This window comes from Benincasa hispida, chromosome 1, assembly GCF_027475165.1.
Source record: "Benincasa hispida cultivar pf3 chromosome 1, pf3_genome.v1.1, whole genome shotgun sequence".
In the NCBI taxonomy this organism is placed as follows: Eukaryota; Viridiplantae; Streptophyta; class Magnoliopsida; order Cucurbitales; family Cucurbitaceae; genus Benincasa; species Benincasa hispida.
The window spans coordinates 36291858-36310616 of NC_143478.1; the positions used below are offsets into that span (position 1 = coordinate 36291858).

Here is an 18759-nt window from a genome sequence, read left to right on the forward strand (position 1 = left end):
CTATTTAAAAAAGTTGATTAGTGTTTTTAGACCAAAATTTGAGTAATTTATCTCTTCAATAAAACTAACCAATAAAGTTAATTATTTAATTAAAATTTATCTATATTAGTAATTTAAATTAATTGTTTTTTTTTAAAAAAAAAACAACCTAAAGGGTAAAAATTTCCACTGAGAATACGATCTCCATGAGTTGCATTACTGCTATAGAGAATTTCACAGAAATAAAAAATGAAACAGGGACGGAGACGAAGAATGACATGTGAGCGTCTCGTCCGGTAGACATCTCTGTAGGCCTCAAGAATTATCGAGTGAGACTACCACAAGAGTGTGGACCAGTTCCGTTAACTAATTTATGTAGAGGTTGGACTCAAAGTCTTCCCACTTCCACTGTCACCATGTGAGAGCCATCGAGCTTGCTGGATCGAATAAAAAATGGCAGCAATGTCGATGCAATGCAACACACAGCCACAGATTGTTTCATTATTGACGAATCTACGACCCGCAAGCGCGCAGATCGAAATGATGGAGAAACGAAGACAATCTATAATATTATAGTAATTCAATAGTTCAAAGCACATGTTGAAGAAGCAAACAACATGGAAGATCCTGTGATATTTCCATTAAAAATCCTCTTCTCTTTCTACTTCCCTTCCTCCGCCAAGTTTCCTGGATCTTTCGTCTTCACTGACCGTCCATTCTCCCAACAACATTTTCCCCTTCCGACGGGAAGGTTTTTGGTTCGCCAAAATTTCTTCCAGGTGAGTGATAATGGAACTGCAAGGAGGAAGATCACTGGCTGAGACGCCTACCTACTCGGTTGCTTCTGTGGTTACCGTCATGGTCTTTGTTTGCTTCGTGGTGGAACGGGCAATCTATAGGTTTGGAAAGGTATGGCAAAATGATACCCTGTTTCGCTAGTTTGTTTGGTTCCATCGAGAATGAGAATGTTTTAGGCACTTTTGTAATGCTTTCTTTCTGATTTTGCATATGGAAGATTAATTGACTGATTTCTTATCCCCCCTTATAAATGTGGGAAAGGAATTTGAAGAATAGTAGAATTTTTCGTTGGATAGAGAAGGTTGGGAGGTAGTGAGGTTTAGGGGTATATGGGGTGTTAAGTTGAGTTTTGAAAAGTCTCCATTTGGAGTGTAGAGTTTTTTTAGTTGAAATTTCTCAATGTGTCTCGATAAATATGTAAACTTAAATAGTGAACACTCTTGAAATTAGTGGAGTTAAGTTATGTGTCTTGGACTTGTAAAATGGGTGGGCCAAACACCCGGGATGTGTTTTTATGGGCTTATGTAAGTTGGAATATTTGTAATTATCAGCTTGTTGTAGCTACTTGTGGACTCTTTTGTGGGTATTGTCAAATCAATGAAAGTGCGGTTAGATGGTAGAATGGAAGTATTGCGTTGGTTATTTGTACGGTAGCTAAGAGACTAGCAAAAATTTAAATATGGACCTTCTATCTACAACCGAAAAAAATAATGAAAATGAGGAAAATCCATGAAAAGTATTTGAATACAATAAGTTCAAGATCCTTCTAGTGATATTTTCTTGACAATTTTTTTTTTTTTTTTTAAATTTTAGTCTCTACTTTTACAATACAATGAAAGTACTGATTAGCACGAACCATTACAGAAAAATATCAACATGTGAATGAATATTTATTTCTTGGTGATCAGATCACGTGCGATAAGATGCAAAAGATTTCTTATATGACATGGGTATGTTTAATTGAAATGATTTATGGAGAATTAAAAATGGTATACTGGAGCAAGCTTGGGCGAGCAAGAGAATATTGAGGAATAACAAAAGTGAATTTAATTTTTTCTTTAATGTATGAAATTAAAGAAAATGACTATCGGTGACAAGAAAAACGAAGACTATAGATTTTCTTGATGGAAGTATTTTGTGTGCAGTGGTTGAAGAAGACCAAGAGAAAGGCTTTGTTTGCTTCTTTGGAGAAGATCAAGGAAGGTAAGCTTAAAATACATTGCTGCCTTCATCAGTGATTATGTAACTAAACCACCTTAAAAATTTCTGAACATGCTTTAAATAGACTGAAAGAACTTTTCTCTATTCCAAAAGTCATACGGAAGACACCCTATGCATCTCTCATTTGAATACCTTGGAGTTTATAGTTTTGCGAGTTTTTCACTTTGAATTTTGTTTCCCATCTTGGTAGAGCTGATGCTGCTTGGACTAATATCTTTGATGCTGGCACAATGTGCAAGGTGGATCTCTGAAATTTGTGTGAACTCATCCCTTTTCACCAGTAGATTCTACATTTGTTCAGAAGAAGATTATGCCACCAATGAACATATTCTGCTTGAAAATTCTCTATTATCTCCTAATGAAACTGTCATTCCTCAAAGAGGATTGAGTGCTCTGCCGCATCAATGTGGTGAGGTTAAGCATCTACTTCCATCTTTTGTTTTCATGTTCGGAAAAACAAAAACAGAGTAAAAAAATGCTTAAGAAATTCTAGCTGTTGATTTCAGGGTCGTGAGCCTTTTGTTTCATATGAGGGACTTGAACAACTTCACCGCTTCTTATTCGTTCTTGGGATCACTCATGTTCTTTATAGCTGTCTAGCTGTTGGTCTGGCAATGAGTAAGGTACAAACTTTATACTAATTGTAAATTCTGTTTGACATGAATATTTTATATTAGGGATTTGAAATGTGGAACATAAATATGGAGGGAAGCTAACAATCATTGATCTCGACGTAGTGACAAATGGAGATTCGTTTATCATCTTGATACATCAATGTGACTTATTGTTCAAAGTGTGTTAAGTCACCACTAAAGTTTAAATTAATATGTAATATTATATTCAATCTTTTATGTATATTCTTAACATTCTTTAAAAACATTCCTTCTAACTTGTCTGTTCAAGGATTAACAAGACCCCATTTTGTACCTCTTTAGATAACTTCATTCAATCAGTGAAGTCATTTCTTATCCACCAACCAAATAGGGAAAAAAATGTTAACACAAGACTTTGCAAGTGACTATTGCTATTAATTGAGCTAGTGATTTCAAATATTAATTGAGAGAGAAAATGATGTTACCAAATCTTGAATATCAAACTTTTTACTATGATATCATGTTAAATCACGTCACCTTATATTTTATATATCTACTTAAAAAATTAAGTCAATTTGATGCATTTGTGTAGATTTGCTTTGTAAAATTACGCAGTAAATAAAATATTGTCGAATTATCAAGAATTTTTTTTGTCTAAAAGTCTATTTTCTCAAATTCATTGCTTTACTAAATCTCTATGCACCTCTTTCAGATATACAGTTGGAGGAAATGGGAAAATCAAGTTAAATTAGCTGCTGAGGCAAATTTGCCAGGTATACCAATTTAGGACAAAGGGGAGGGTACTTTTCAGTTTCCTCCCCGTTTATACATATTTGTTTTTAGAACCACCCTTTCATTGAGAAAAATATATATATGTGTGTGTGTACACACACACACAAGGGCACTAAAAAAAATCCTAACTACTAAAACAAACTCCATCTTTTCAATAAGTTATCCAATCATTTAGTTCAGCCCCGTCTGTTAATATTTTTTTCTTTAGAATCTTATTTCTTACCTATTGTAGCATTCCTTTGGTTCTAGCTACAAGAAATAAGGTGATGAGGCGACAAACGACGTTTGTATTCCATCACACATCTCATCCATGGAGCAGGAGTCGTATTCTCATATGGATGGTATTTTATCTCTCTTTTAAATAATGCTCTTTTTTTTTTTTTTGCACGTTTCTATTGTTGTGCTATCTCCTAGATTAGTAGGATAATTTCATGCAAGTATACTTCTGAAAGTAACTCATATTTTATAGAGGTTTTTTGTACGGATGACCTTTTTAGAAGGGGTCTTTATGATTGATGACCCACCCCCTACAAATGTATGAAATCTAACCTTCTGCTTACGTTGGAGCGTACTATCTCATTTTATAACTTATCGTGTTAGGGATGATCATGTTTATTGTAGCCTTAACGCGATAGCCATCTCTATCGCGATCTTCATTTTTTTTAGGAAAACCAACAAATTGTAAGAAAAATGGGAAAATACAGCAAACATTTTATAACGTTTCGCATTAGGGATAGCCATATAACCCTAATGCGATGGTCATTTCTATCGTGATCTTCATTTTTCTCGCCTAGAAAACAACAAACTGTGAGAAAAATGGGAAAAACACAATAGAAAAATAAAAATCGTGATAAAGATGGTGCTAGCGCTACACTAGACATGGTCATCCTTGACGCAATAGGATATGAAATGCGGTAGTGCGCTCTAACCTATGCTGAAGGTTAGATTTCATAATATTGTGGGGGCGGGTCATTAATCATAAAGGGACATGTGAATGGGTCATCCGTACAAAAAATTCTATTTTTTACGTGATTGATGGGTTGCCTTTTCCATCTTAGAAAAAGAAATAAAAGCTGTTCATGCACGTTTTGACTAGTAAATATTGAAGGATAAATTTGTATTCTCTAGTTTTATACTGGTAAACTGAGAGAGAACGCAAATTTCAATCTAAGTCAATTGATGAATTCAGCACCTTGTAGCCTAAAATTTCTTAACTCATTGGATGACTTTCTTATTCTTTGTTAACAAACTAAGGATGGTTTTTGATGCAGCTTTGTTTTATACGTCAGTTCAAGAGTTCAATAAAGAAATCAGACTATTTGGCCCTTCGTTTGGGTTTCATTACAGTGAGTACTCCGTTTGGCATTCATTCCTAAATAAAATAAAATAAAGACATTACTTATGTAGCCAACACAAGTGTGTGGAAGAATGAAAAACTCATGTGGAACAGCTCTGACAAGTTTACTAGAGCTAATCCCGAGTACATTAAGCAACTGCAGTTTTGTTCATGCAATGCAAAACCAAAAGCAAATAGTGTCAAGTTTTGGTAAAGAATTGGTACTGTTAAGATAAGGATCTAGATGTCTTGAGTACCATAGTTGTTCAACTCCAATTTTATTTAAACGGTCAAATTGAAAATAAATTTGAAAGGTCAAACGTTGGAGTTTCAAATCTTATTTTGAGAATAGGTGTATAAGGGAAATACAATGTATATATAGATTATAGAATTAAATTTGCTTCAATTTTTGTCATATTTACATTATATTTATGTCAAACTGCCTCCACTTAACTGCTGCTTTAATAACATCCAGAAGCACAAATTACCGATTTCTTATGATTTCCACAAGTACATGGTTCGGAGCATGGAAGACGAGTTCCATGGAATCCTTGGAATTAGGTATGCAGTTTTTATGAATTAAATCAGTTTCATTGGTAGGAAATAAGATGGCTGAATTTAGTTACATCACATGCAGCTGGCCACTATGGGGCTACGCCATTCTTTGCATCTTTGTCAACATTCACGGTAACTTTTGATGACAGAATAATGTTATAAAGACTCCATGTAAGTCTTATTTCTTCCTTTTCTTTTTCCAGCCGTTTAAAGTTGTCTCTATACAACAGGTCTAAATATCTACTTTTGGCTTTCTTTCATACCAGCCGCTGTAAGTAGTATCTGTGTTCAAGTTTTTTCCCCAAACCAAAAATATAAATTGTTCGAAAACTGACTAATTGCTTGATTGTTTTGGCTCAAAGCTTGTTATGCTGGTTGGGACAAAACTTCAACATGTAGTATCCTCTTTGGCACTTGAAGTTTTGGAACAGACAGGTCCAGCAGTTGGGACTCAAATAAAACCAAGAGATGATCTGTTTTGGTTTGGAAAGCCTGAGATTCTACTACGGTTAATACAGTTCATCGTATTTCAGGTCCAGCACACATCAAATTTTCCATATAACTAGATTATCACTTCTTGATAAATGATTGATGTTGTTTCTTTGTTTGGACTCGAACTTGCAGAACGCATTTGAGATGGCGACATTTATCTGGTCCTTGGTAAGAATATGTCCAAATTCACTCGATTATGTGTCTTTGCGCACATTTGTCACGAAAGAAAGTGTTCTGGTTGTTTCCTTTCCAATCATGGGAAATTAAATAGAGTTGGATACATTTCTTAACTTCAGTGGGGACTTAAGGAGAGATCTTGCTTCATGAAGAACAACTTTATGATAATCACGAGGTTGACTTCAGGGTAAGTTTTCCCTCCAAGAAGTTCATATACTGAAAATAAGAAGATGCATGTTGTTTGTACTACTATTGCTTCCTGGTTCATGTAGATATGGTTTTGGGATGTTTGGTAGTTTGTTTTGCAAAACTGATTTTATACTGTTGTGATGATTGGTATTGTTAGGCCTATTTGATAACAATTTCGTTTTTATTTTTCTGTTTTTGGAATGTGTATTTGTTTTCTCCCCATTTCTTAACCGTAGTTTTCATTCGCCTTCCTTTCGGGTATATTCAATCTACTGTATATTCTTTGCAATCCTCTTTGCTTCTAATTTGATTTTCCATCTAATCTTTCAATCTCTATGTTCATCAATTTGTTTAATCCCTTGGCTATGCAGTGTTCTTGTTCAGTTTTGGTGCAGCTACAGCACAGTGCCACTTAATGTAATTGTTACACTGGTTAGTCCAACTTTTCTAAAATGGAATATTGTATCTATGGATTCAAATGAATTTGATAGATTTAAGGTTAAAATACCATTTTGGTCCCCATATTTTGAAGTTCGTTCAATTAGTCCTTGTATTTTGTCCAATTTTAGTCTATGTAATTTCAATAAATCTTAAATAAGTCCCTTAAAATTAATTTTTATCAAAATTGATTAAATAATAATAATAATTTCATGCTAGGAAATATTTATGTGAATATATTTTCAAAATTTATAGTAAGAATGCTATTTAGTAATAATTTTTCTGTTTTAAAAAAATCAACAAGAAACTAACATTGGGGACTAAATTTAAGATTTATTGAAAGTACAATAACTAAAATTGGACAGTTAAAAGTATGTGGGGACTAAAGTTAAACAATTTTCATAGTATAGAGGCAAAAATGGTATTTTAACCTAGATTTAAAAATTGATTTTTCTTCAAATTTCAATAATTTTCTGAAAACCTTCAGATGGGATCCAAGTGTAAGAAAGCATTGGTGGCTGAGAGTGTGAGAGAGTCACTGCATAGTTGGTGCAAGAGAGTAAAGGAGAGGTCCAAACGTGACTCTGCACTTTCTGTCACTACAAGATCAGTATGTTCACTTGAATCAATGGTCGACGAACGAGATGAAATAACCATTGCGTCGGGTACGTTGTCACGGAGCTCATCTTTCGAAACTTCGAATCAGGTGACAATACAGTCTACTGCCCAACTGGAGGCCATTATTGAGTCTTCAAGCTTAAGGAGGCATGAACTTCCCCCCAATATGGCAGATTTTCTATCACAATCTGCAAGAGTTTCTCATGCTCATGCTAATGGCATAGAAAAGAATGCAGAAAATGGCGAAGATAGCCAGGCTGAGTCACTTTTCGACTTGTTCAAAAGGACATGAACGCATTTATACCCTCTTTGTAAGGTTGAACTGATTCGGTATGACAATCTTCATGATCTCAACAAATATTTTATAGCTCATGTAGACCGATTTGAGTTTCACTTGTATATTTAGTAAGAAACAGTGAAATGATTGTCTGTTGAAAAGAAACTTTTGGTGATTGGAGATAATTTGAAAGAAAGATATGAGAAAGAAGCTATTTATGTTATTGAACACGTATGAGTATTCGTGGGTTGGGTTGAGGTGGGTTTAGGTATATTTTATATCCAGATTGGTGTATTTCTCTAACCCTAACAAACCTTTTACTAAATTAATGAACCTAAACCAAATTCCATAAGATGGGTTAGTTGATTCGGTTCCATCGGTTCTCTCTCATGCCCCAATATAAAAGAAATAAAAGGTAGGGAAAACTACCTTTTTAGTAATGTATTTTTAAGAATAGGTGCATTTGATTTCTGTGATTTCAATTCTGTCATTTTAGTCCTTCACTTTTGAAAAATAGGTTTTAAAAGGTCATTTTTAATATTTTCTACTTGATTAAGTATTTTTAAAATTATTTTAAATACAGATTTAAATTAAAAATATAAAATTATTTCTCTTTCTCAATCTCAATCCCAGCTCCTCTCTCTCCTCCCCCACGGTTTTTGTTCTCTCTCTTCATTTTCATCCTCTCTCAAAATTCTAATTTGTACCTAATAGTTAATCCTCTTGACCATCTTTATCTTCTCTCAACATACTTTTCGTGTAATTCTGCCGGATTTCGTCCACAAATTTCCATTCTACACCAGAATTGATCTCACCTTCAACAACCTCATCGGGTGCTCGTGAACCAAGAAACAAACTATTTCACAAAAAAACCAACTCAATTGTGAGTTAACAAAGACACATGCCCAAATTCTCGTCTAAAGTAAAAGAAAGCTTGAAAACAATGTGACATAAAAGGAAATTTGGGAAGCACAAGTCATGGGAAAAAATGGTGGAGGGGATGAGAGAGAGAAGAGGGGATTGAGATGGAGAGAGAGAAAAACATATATATCTTCAACTTAAATTTGTATTTAAAATAATTATAAAAAATATTTAACTAGTAGAAAATATTAACCTATTTTGCAAAAGTGGGGACTAAAATGATTAAATTAAAGTTACAGGGACCAAATATACCAGTTCTTAAAAACTCAAAGATTACAAAGGTCATTTTTTCTAAAATGTACTTATCTATTTAAGTTACTTGAAGTCCAAAGAGGGAATCTTATTTTACTCATATACGAAATATGAAATATCCTAATAAAATTGAAAGATATCAAATAATTACTTGATATAAATTGAAATAAAAGAAAGAGTATATGAAATAGAATTTTAAATAAGATTCACCAATCTAGTAAACCTACATGTGACAGTTGGGATGGGAAGCTTATTTGTGACCATCCAACTTTTTAGGTAATTTTTAATTTAATTATCTAAAATTATTTGAGTGTTATGAATGTTGAGGTAATTTTTAATTTAATTGTCCAAAATTATTTGGGTGTTATGAATGTTGAGGCTAAAATTGAATTAGTGGGTTAGGATAATTCGATTCAAATAAAGAGCTAAAGATTTAAAAATTGGATTTAATTCAATTGTTAGAGATTTAAACACTATTTGGTAATCATTTTGTTTTTTGTTTTTGTTTTTTAAAATTAAACATGTGGACATTACCTCCCCACCAAATTTCTTCCTTCGTTATCTACTTTTCAACAATGGTTTAAAAAACCAAACCAAATTTTGAGAACTAAAAAAGTAGTTTGCAAAAAGTAGTTTTTGTTTTTTTTTTTTTTTTAATTTGGCTAAGAATTCTACCATTGTAGTTAAGAATGATGCAAATCATTATAAAAAATGTGAATGAAATAGGTTTAATTTTCAAAAACAAAATAAAAAACCAAATGGTGCCTCGGAAATTTGAAATCCAATTTAAGAAAATTTGGATAAATGGTTGTGGGTTTGGAATTTAAAGTTGGTGGAGGGATCAATTAAATTAATTGAAGATGTGAAAAATTTGAGTTTGATGTGATTATATATGCATTCAGGAAGGGAAAGGAAATATATATATATATATATATATATATACCTAGCATGCATCAGTCTACATTTAAAACTTTTATCATAAACACAGTCGCTTAACTTAGAAAAAATTACCATAACGCCCTCAATCATCATTATATAATACCACAGTCAAACCAGTCCATATAATTAAATCAAACAGTCCAATCATCACCACTTAACCCATGAAAATTTACCAAAAGCACCTCAATCAACATATCATACAATATCAGTCAAGACAGTCCTTTACATTATATATAACAATCTAAACATCATCATGTGTTTGGGGCGATTGGTTCAAAAGTGAACCAATAGTAAGACACTTACCTTGGAATTATAAATCCAAAAACATAAAGCAAAATTAAACAACGTTTAGGGCACAATTTCAATCACAACTTAACCCAGATGTCACCAAACAACTTATCCAACATGTGCTTTGATCCAAAACCACTCTAAAGCTTCAAGGTCAACATGATCCGATAACTATATCACCAAAATCAACCTTTAACTCTAATGAACATCCGCTTTAGACCTTCTAATCCAACCTCCAAAAATCACAATTAAAACAAAAGTTAAGCCGACACTTAGTGACTATCCAAAAATTGTCAACAAAGACCCCAAACCTTACAAAAAGGACGCATAACACTTTTAATCTTGTCGGAAACCACCTTTAAGATTTTATAAAACTCAATTTCAACATCAAAACAATATGGGTAAGCTAAAACTTAAACCAAAATTTGATGGATATTCAAGGTTTTCCAAGAAAACCTATAAAATACCAAATAAATCACTCAAAATATCAATTATGGCGACAGTGGTGCTAGCAATGGTAGTGGTGGTGGCGGCAACGGCAACCATAGATGGGCGTTGTTGTCGGATGACGCAAATTGTTTAGGCTAATGGCTGGTAGTAAGGGTCTTTGCATGAGGAGAGTTTGCGAGAGTGAGAGGGGGTTTCCAGTTTTACAGATTCTATTCAACAGCGATTACAAACAAACCAGAGCTCCAAACGATGATCCAAACTGTTCAAACAAGACCCTACATGTCCCGAATAGACTGACCAAATTTCAACACGATCCAACGGTTCAAATTCCAACAATCAATAATTTTGTGGAAGCTATCACTGAAAAACCGCACTACTGTCTTTCTCTCCGATTTTCTGCCTCTTTTCACTCTCCTTTAATTTCAAATATCTCAATTCTTTCATTTCTTTCAAAATTTAAAAGGTAAATAAAATATTTTATTACAATATCTCCAAAATCTCCAAATTTTCTCAAAGGAAATCTTTGGCCCGAGCTATATGAGGCAAAAACTCGTCTCATGTACGGTTCGGAGGCAAAGACACCCAGCAGTAATGGTGCGACTTAAGTCAACTAACAAAAAGAGGATACAGTTCACTCAACGATTGCTTATGTTCTCAAAATACCTTAATTTATGCTCCAAAAACTGAAATTAAAGGGCATAAAATCCATCAATTTGATACGAATTAAATCCTTCCAAATATTTATATCAATTTAAGACTACATAAAATTAATTCTCTCCCAATTGTTTTAAGTTCTCCAAAATCCAAAAACTAAAGGAAATTAAAACCCAACAATTTAAGATAATTAACTCCAATTTATCCAGAACTCGGAATGTTACAATTTTAGTCAGTTATTTACTTAATTTATTTTAGAGTGGATTAGGGGTACCCTGAATAGTGTTTTTTTTTAAAAAAAAAAAAATATATTATTTTAGAGCTTTATTTAACAAAAAAAAAAATTATTATTTTTATTTGATTTTTCTTCTAGAAATATATTTTCAAGCTTATGCATGTACATAGTAGTGTATTGGAAGTATATTAGAAAGTCGGGTCATTACAGATGGTATTAGAGTGGAACCTCTCCTAGTAAGATGTGGTTTAGAGATGAATCAAGTGGAAGCTGGTGGGCATGTAACGATCCGGGGTACATGAATAAACCAAGATCACATCCAAATCAAAGACATCCTGAGAACATGAAATTATGGTTGAGAAAGGCTTAAAAGAATTGAAGATTACTATCTATACCAAAAAGGTGCACTTTTCTTTTTGGTAGCTCAATCATAGGAACTTCGCAGTTAAGCGTGCTTAGCTTAGAACAATCTTATATTGGAAAGCCTCTGTGAGTGAGGACTTTTGTTTATGTCGGGGCTATCAAGGCCGAATCCGATTTCAAATTCTGGTCCAAATCTTGGGCCTAGGGCATTACATAATTAAATCCTACCAATTTAAAATGTGTTTGGGCTTTTGTTTAACTACATATTTGTCTCCCCAAAGTGAATTTGGCTCAATAGTATTGCCATGTGCTTTATCGCAAGAGGTCAAAGGTTTAATCTCATACCTTACAATTATTGTACTAAAAAGAAAAAACTACATAATTGTCTTTAGCCAATGGGCCAGTCCTATTTTATGTTGTCCTACTATTACTATGATTTCCTTTTAATTTTTGTGGATCGATATGGTTCAACCAAAATTAAAGCTTCTGAACCCAAGAATCAGATCGATCTAATCAGGTTCATTAAAATAGAACCCAAACCAAATCATCTTAATTTTAAAACCAACCCAAACCAGTGGTTTAAGTTGGGTTCAATTTTTTCGAGTCTTTGGTTTTTTTTAACACACCTTCAAGTATTTCTTTTTCTTTTCTTTCTTTCTTTCTTTCTTTTTTTTTTTTTTTTTGTTTCCTTGATACAAATGGTAAGACATACCTCTTATTTATACTAGTTGGTATCCCTAAATCTATGACTAAGATTTTGCCGTGATCTAATGATTATAAATGTCTCTTTAGAATATTCTTTACAATTACATTTTTTTCTTCATATATTCTAGATAATTTTTCAATCTACTCTAAGCATCTCCTACAGGTAATATCTCTAGAATATTCTAATGCTTGATATTTCTAAGAATTGGGATTTTGTTTGGACTAGCTCAAATATTTCTAACCTAAAATCAAGTTTATATTTCAACACCCCCTCTTAAACTTGATTTTGTTACTCCAAGTAAATTTCTTGACCTTGTGAAGTTTTTTTCTTAAAAGACTTAGTGAAAAATATCAACTACCTAATCATGAGTCTCCATACTCTAGTTGTACATCCTTTCTTCCGATGTATTCTCTAATATAATATAATGTGTATCAATGTGCTTGCTCCGGTTGTGGAAGACTGGGTTCTTCGCCAAAGCAATTGATAACTTGTTATATACAAAAATTTTGGTTGGTTCCTCTTGTGATAGTCCCAACTCCTTTTGTAGATTTCTTAACCAAAGTGCATAGCAAACACATGAGATAACAACCACATATTTTGCTTCAATGTGGAGAGGGTAACAGTCGGTTGCTTCTTTGACATCCATGTGAAGGCAGTGTCTCCTATGTAGAACACAAAGCCAGTCATACTCTTGCAGTCATCCACATCTCCACTCGAATCGCTATCACTATATCCCTTGAGCTTACAATTATCAGAAATAGACTGAGATGACTTCTCTTTCTTTCATATGCAAAGTTTCAAACTCAGCTCTTAGAGTTTGCTGAGTTTGAAGACGTACTTTTTTACTGGATCCGCTCCCTTGTACAATGTTTGAAGCTTCTCCCATGCTTCATTTGTTGTCTTTGCTTTTAAAATCTTCTAAAAAGCATCGTCATCTAATCCTTGATAGATTAGATAGAGAGCCTTCTTGTCTCTCTTTCTTGAATTTTTTAAACTATCTCTTTGTGCGTGAGAAGGACCACCATCATTCTCCGGTTCGACATATCCTTTCTCTACGATCTCCCCACATCTTGTGAGCCAAGGAGAGTCTATCTTGATACTCCAATTATTATTGTTTCTCTTGTTGAGCATTAAGACTTAGAATGAGACCATGCTATTGCTTGCCATATTCTTAGAAAGTATCTCTTAGCTCTATACCACTTTGTTGGAAAGAAACTTTGGAGGTTGGAGGTAATTTAGAAGAAGTTATGAGAAAGAGGCTACTTGTGCTATTGAACCTTCTAAATTTTTTTTTGGCTTGATACAATTACTAAGACTATTTATATTAGTTGACACCCCTAAATCTCTAGCTAAGATTTTGCCAACGCATTATGATATAATGATTATAAATGTCTCTCTAGAATATTCTTTACAATTACACTTTTTTTCTCATATATTCTAGATGTCAATCTACTCTAAGCATCTACAAGTAATATCTCTAGAATCTTTTAATATTTGATATTTCTAGAAATTGAACTATTGTTTGGACTAGGCCTAAATATTTCTAACCCAAAATCAAGTTTATATTTCGACATGGTGGTCATCAAGTTTAATCCATAAAGAAAAAAAATTAGTAATTAGTGATGTTTTGATGCTCTCCCACGGATTTTCATTTCTTTTTCTCCTCTCGAATGCTATGAGTTCAAGATTGGGGTTAAGCTGAAAATGAACGATAGGAAAATATAATTATTTGAACATTTTGATTAGGAAGATCTACTAAAAGAGTACGTGATTATACTCGAGAACAAAACTAATACTCCTAAATCTATGGTTAAAACAATTTCAAGTAAAATGTCAGAAATTCGGATAGAGGCTAGAGCCACTTCTCCAATTGAAAGCATCTTTAGGCAACTCATAAAATCTCGAGATAGTTGTCAATATAGCAATCAGTCCCAAAATATTAGCAGATATAATACAATACAAAAAAAAATTGCAAATATAGCAAAATTTAGATCCATCTCTCGAAGTCCATCACTAATAGAAGTCTATCACTAATAGATTTTGCTATATTTGCAATTTTTTCAAAATGTTGCTATACACTAAATTATTATCCCTAAAAGTGCTACCTTTTGTAATTACCCTAAGATTTCCTACGTAAAAGCCAACAAACACAGAGAAATATTGAGCCTTAATCACTAAAATAGCGTCATTGGCTTGTTTTTACCTTATAGATAATAAAAAGGATCCAAATGACTGATGAAAAAGAACAAGATAAGTTGAAATCCAACATATAATTACTTGTCTTAAGCTAAAAACAGCACTATTTGCTTATTTTCAGATGGAATTCCTTCTTGTTCATTCACCTCAATCTCTCAATCTCTTAACCTGAAAATTCTTCCTCCTTGTGTGTCTCAATAACAACATCAGAGGGAGGAGTAGCCAAACAAGCAAGAACCCAGCCCTGTGCAATCTGATCATCATCAAGGAAGCTAACATCTGACTGATCCACCTTCCCTGATTTCAATTTTGCTACACAAGAAGAATATGCTCCTGCTCTACATGAGTATGGAAGGTCCAACCCTTCGTTTTCCGCGGCATCGAGAATGTACTCGTTATCCAGACACTTGATCACTTTCTCTCCACTTGGTGTTATTAGTTTCACCGTGTATGTTACCATCGCCGTCACGCGCCTGCCTCCCTTCTGCAGCCCAAACAAGCGCTTAACACATTAGTCACCGACCGTGGCCTCAACGTCGCGGCCGGTGGCTAGGACCAGAGGAAGGAAGGGGTGGTGATGGGGTTGCTGGCCATTTTGCTACTTGGAATGGAATGGAGATATGGTGCAAGTGAGGTTTTTCTTGGAAGAGAATGGCTGTGTGGCTCTAATGTGGAAAGGGTAAACAGACCATAGGCTATGCCTAACCTTATCTTTCAATGGCCAATAAATTGGTGATGACAATTGCCTAGACATGGAACAATTTTGTAAATCTCACCCACTTCTCAACATTGAGTAATTTTATTGCTCCATTTTATTAAATAAGTGAAGGAGAAAATTGCTTTTGTAGCTTGAGTTGGTATTGGTAATTAAAAGTTGCTTTTTCTTAGTTCTAATTTGTATGATTAGGTTTAAAAGGTATAAGTTTAAATAATAATTAAAGAAGAGGAAAGAAAGGTGGGGATAGAGGAGAGAGATAATATAATTTTTTTAATTATTATATTTTATTTTAATACATGGATGAAAAGTAGATAATAAAACAAAGAAACCTAGAGGTGGACAGCAACATAGACTTAATTTTTAAAATTTAAAAAAAAAATTGTTACTAAACGGACCAGAGATAGAGATAAAGCTAAAAGAAAGTATCATTCTTAGATGCCAAAAAGAAATGAAAATGAACAATCCACTACCCAGACAAAGATGAACATAACGAAAAACAAAATGGTTGATAAATAGAGCCTAGTAGAGATACATTAAGTCAAAAGACGTATCATCCACATCTTAGATGCTAAAAGGAAATGAACATGAACAATCCATCAACAGATGAACAAAACTATAAACATAATGGTTACAGACTAAGCTTAGAGATACATTAAACTAAAAGATACAATCATTCACATCTTAGATAACAAAAGAAACAAAAATGAACAACCCAACAACACATGAACAAAAACAAGAACAAAATAGTTACCAAACAAAATCTAGATATAAACATATATTAAGCTAAAAGATAGTATCATTCACATCTTACATGCTAAAAGAAAATGAAAATGAACAACCCAACAACAGATGAACAAAGCCCAAGTTATGAAAATCAACTTAAACCAGTGATGAACAATACAACATTCAATAAACACTTAGAAAGAGAGAGATATCATCAAGAAGCTAAGAAAACAGTGTCCATTTTGCTTACTCTCATCAACAAAGATTGAAAAGAAAAGAAAAGAAAAAAAAAAAAGTTTAATCCTCCTTCCCCTTTCTTGTTCCTCTGTTTTAACCAGCAAAGACGTCCTCCTTGTGGGTCTCAATTACAAGATCAGATTCAGGCCTAGCAACACAAGTTAAAACCCAACCTTGAGCCATCTGATCATCATCAAGAAAGCTATTATCAGATTGATCCAATGTCCCTGATACCACTTTTCCAACGCAAGAAGAACAAGCCCCTGCTCTGCAAGAGTAAGGAAGGTCAAGCCCGGCTTCCTCAGCCGCATCTAAAATGTATACATCACTAGTACATGTAATCGATTTCTCTCCTTCTGGGGTTATGAGGGTTATGTTGTAGGCCATCGCCGTCACTCGTCCGCCGCGGCTGCTGCCGTGCTTCAGCCCAAACAGAGACTGACCCACGTTGGGAAATGGCTTAAGGCTCACTCCACCGGCAGGATTCCGGCGGAGGAAGGAAGCGGCCGGAAATGGAGCGGTGAATGCGGTGGTGCTGCCCATTGACCTCGTGTGTTGGAGATGAGATGGAATGAGATGCAATGGAATTGAGAGAGTGAAGAGGGTTTTTTAAAGAGGATTTTGAGTCGTGTGGCTATAACGTGGAGAGTGAAATAGAGAGGATGTGGCTGTGGGTTAACGCCTTATCTTTTGCCAATGAATGGTAATGGTTATGGATTCTTATCCTTCCAAAGATTTGGTTTCAAAAAATGTGAAGAGAGCCAACGATTAGTATTAATGGCTGGTTTTGAGATTGTAGTTAGACTAGCATGTGAATATATTAACAACGGAGATGTCTATAATTCGAATCTTTTTATCCCTACTAAAAAGAAATACTAGGCTTCATAAAAAGGGGAATACAATGTAATTTTCATTTTGAGATTTGGTTCTTATTTTTTTACGGAAAAAAATGCAATATTGTAATGAAAGTTGTGAATCTCTCCATCGTATATACTGACATTGCTTAGAAGACATGATCAAGGTCCGATGAAGAAATAAATGCAAATTTAAAAGAGCTTGTGAGCTAATGGTGGTTGAAAGCCAAGTTGGGTCGACTTTTTTATGTTGAAAGCCCCAAACTAGCTATCTTATAGCAAACAACTAATGCAAACCTACTCAACAAATCTCATTAGTAAACGTCTTTGAGTTTAATTTATGTAGTTTTCAAAATTACTCAACAAATCTCATAAGAAATAAATGCAATCTCATAGTTCAACTAGCATATAGTATAGTTAGTGACCATGAAGTTTGTAGTTTCAATACCCACACCCCAATTTTATTTTATTTTTTAAATGAACTCTTTTGTCATTTTGAGTCGGGCAATACTAGATTTTTGTGCATCTCACTTTAATCACACAAAAAATAAGAAGAATTTGTCACTTACCAAATTATGCTTGCAAAATTGAGTGTGGAATACACAAAAATAGACCTAGCTTAAAATGTTCTCTTTTTTTTTTTTTTTTTTTTTTTGACATTATGTAGGGTGAGAGAATTGAACTACTTGGAGGTTGATAATACAATCACTATGTTAGTTGACCTATACTTATTTTCGCCAGAATGCACCCACTTATTTTTCTTTTGAATTTAGTTTATATTTAGTTCTTGACGTTCTAAAAATGACGTATTTAGTCAAAATGTTTAAATTTGACCATCAATTGGATGGTGAAATTCGAAACTAGTTTGTAATGTCATGAGTATAATATAATATATATAACCCCCAACTCATTTAAAAAACACATGTAAGAAAAGTTTAACCGAACATATTTGAACTGTCACGCTATCATTTCATTATATCAACTAGAGGTTAACTTAAGGGACTTTAGGGAATGATTAAATATCAAATTCTAACTTCAATAATTAAACATGTTATTTTTTAAACTTAAACCTAAATTAAAATCTTAATTACCCAATTGAATTTTGGCATAGTTTAGTAATGAATGGTGAAGGGATGAATGGGATGAATCTTAATTTTTTTCTTTTTAATACATAGAAATAGGGGATTCGAACAATAGACATTGTGGTCGCTAACACCTTTGTATATCATTGAACTATGTTCATTATGGTTAAATCTTCTCAATGGTTGAAACATGAAAAAAGTAATGTCTTAAACACTTAGTTGGATTCGTGTTGGCCTCCTAAAAAGAATTTTTTAAAAAAAAAATCAAGAAATATTAAAGTGAGAGATTGAACTATTGATATTTGGAATGGAAACCTTTATTTATTACGTTATCTCATGTTTAGCCTTTTAGAAAAAATTGAATTTTTATATTTTTTTACTATGTCTAATAAAAATTTAAACTTTATCTGTTAGTTCCTCTTATAGTTCCCAAATCTAAAGGGTGAAAAAATAAGTTTAGATAATTACGATTTAAGAATAAAGATAAAAGGCTAATAAATTTTGATATAATTTCAAAAATAACACTATATATACATATATATTTGGAAAGGATAGCAATTTAAATCTGTATGTAACACAAAAATTTTGAAAGATTTAATAACAAAGTTTGGGAATTGGATATACAAGAGATTTAGGGAGATGGGTGTTTAGACTATTCATATAACAAGGAAAGGGA

The 18759-nt window shown here is 33.4% G+C and overlaps 2 protein-coding genes and 1 pseudogene across 3 annotated transcripts; 1 reads left to right on the plus strand and 2 right to left on the minus strand.

The window, feature by feature from the left end:
- The first annotated feature begins 251 nt into the window (after nucleotides 1-251).
- Nucleotides 252-7695, plus strand: MLO4 (Seven transmembrane MLO family protein). The gene is made up of 15 exons (XM_039024966.2): nucleotides 252-888; nucleotides 1923-1980; nucleotides 2189-2412; nucleotides 2505-2621; nucleotides 3304-3364; nucleotides 3633-3724; nucleotides 4655-4729; nucleotides 5195-5280; nucleotides 5357-5406; nucleotides 5505-5545; nucleotides 5637-5807; nucleotides 5899-5934; nucleotides 6063-6130; nucleotides 6504-6564; nucleotides 7058-7695. The coding sequence occupies exons 1-15, from the start codon at nucleotides 769-771 to the stop codon at nucleotides 7478-7480; spliced, it is 1683 nt and encodes a 560-aa protein (XP_038880894.1). The 5' UTR covers nucleotides 252-768; the 3' UTR covers nucleotides 7481-7695.
- A 6745-nt stretch (nucleotides 7696-14440) lies between these two features.
- Nucleotides 14441-15886, minus strand: LOC150038411 (ferredoxin-2-like; annotated as a pseudogene). The gene has a single exon (XR_016524737.1). The product of XR_016524737.1 is annotated as a ferredoxin-2-like (transcript).
- Nucleotides 15887-16037: 151 nt separating this feature from the next.
- LOC120091874 (ferredoxin-like) lies at nucleotides 16038-16720 on the minus strand. Its single transcript, XM_039050027.2, has one exon. It carries the CDS (start codon nucleotides 16688-16690, stop codon nucleotides 16241-16243), a length of 450 nt encoding a protein of 149 aa, XP_038905955.1. The 5' UTR covers nucleotides 16691-16720; the 3' UTR covers nucleotides 16038-16240.
- Between the last annotated feature and the right edge of the window lie 2039 nt (nucleotides 16721-18759).

Excerpts from the sequence above, each read along its gene's own strand:
- MLO4 (XM_039024966.2), top strand. The coding sequence starts at position 769 with ATGGAACTGCAAGGAGGAAGATCACTGGCTGAGACGCCTACCTACTCG. Across the intron at positions 1,981-2,188 it reads TTTGGAGAAGATCAAGGAAG|AGCTGATGCTGCTTGGACTA; the intron begins GTAAGCTTAAAA and ends CCATCTTGGTAG. Across the intron at positions 5,546-5,636 it reads TTTCTTTCATACCAGCCGCT|CTTGTTATGCTGGTTGGGAC; the intron begins GTAAGTAGTATC and ends TTTGGCTCAAAG.
- LOC120091874 (XM_039050027.2), bottom strand. The coding sequence starts at position 16,690 with ATGGGCAGCACCACCGCATTCACCGCTCCATTTCCGGCCGCTTCCTTC.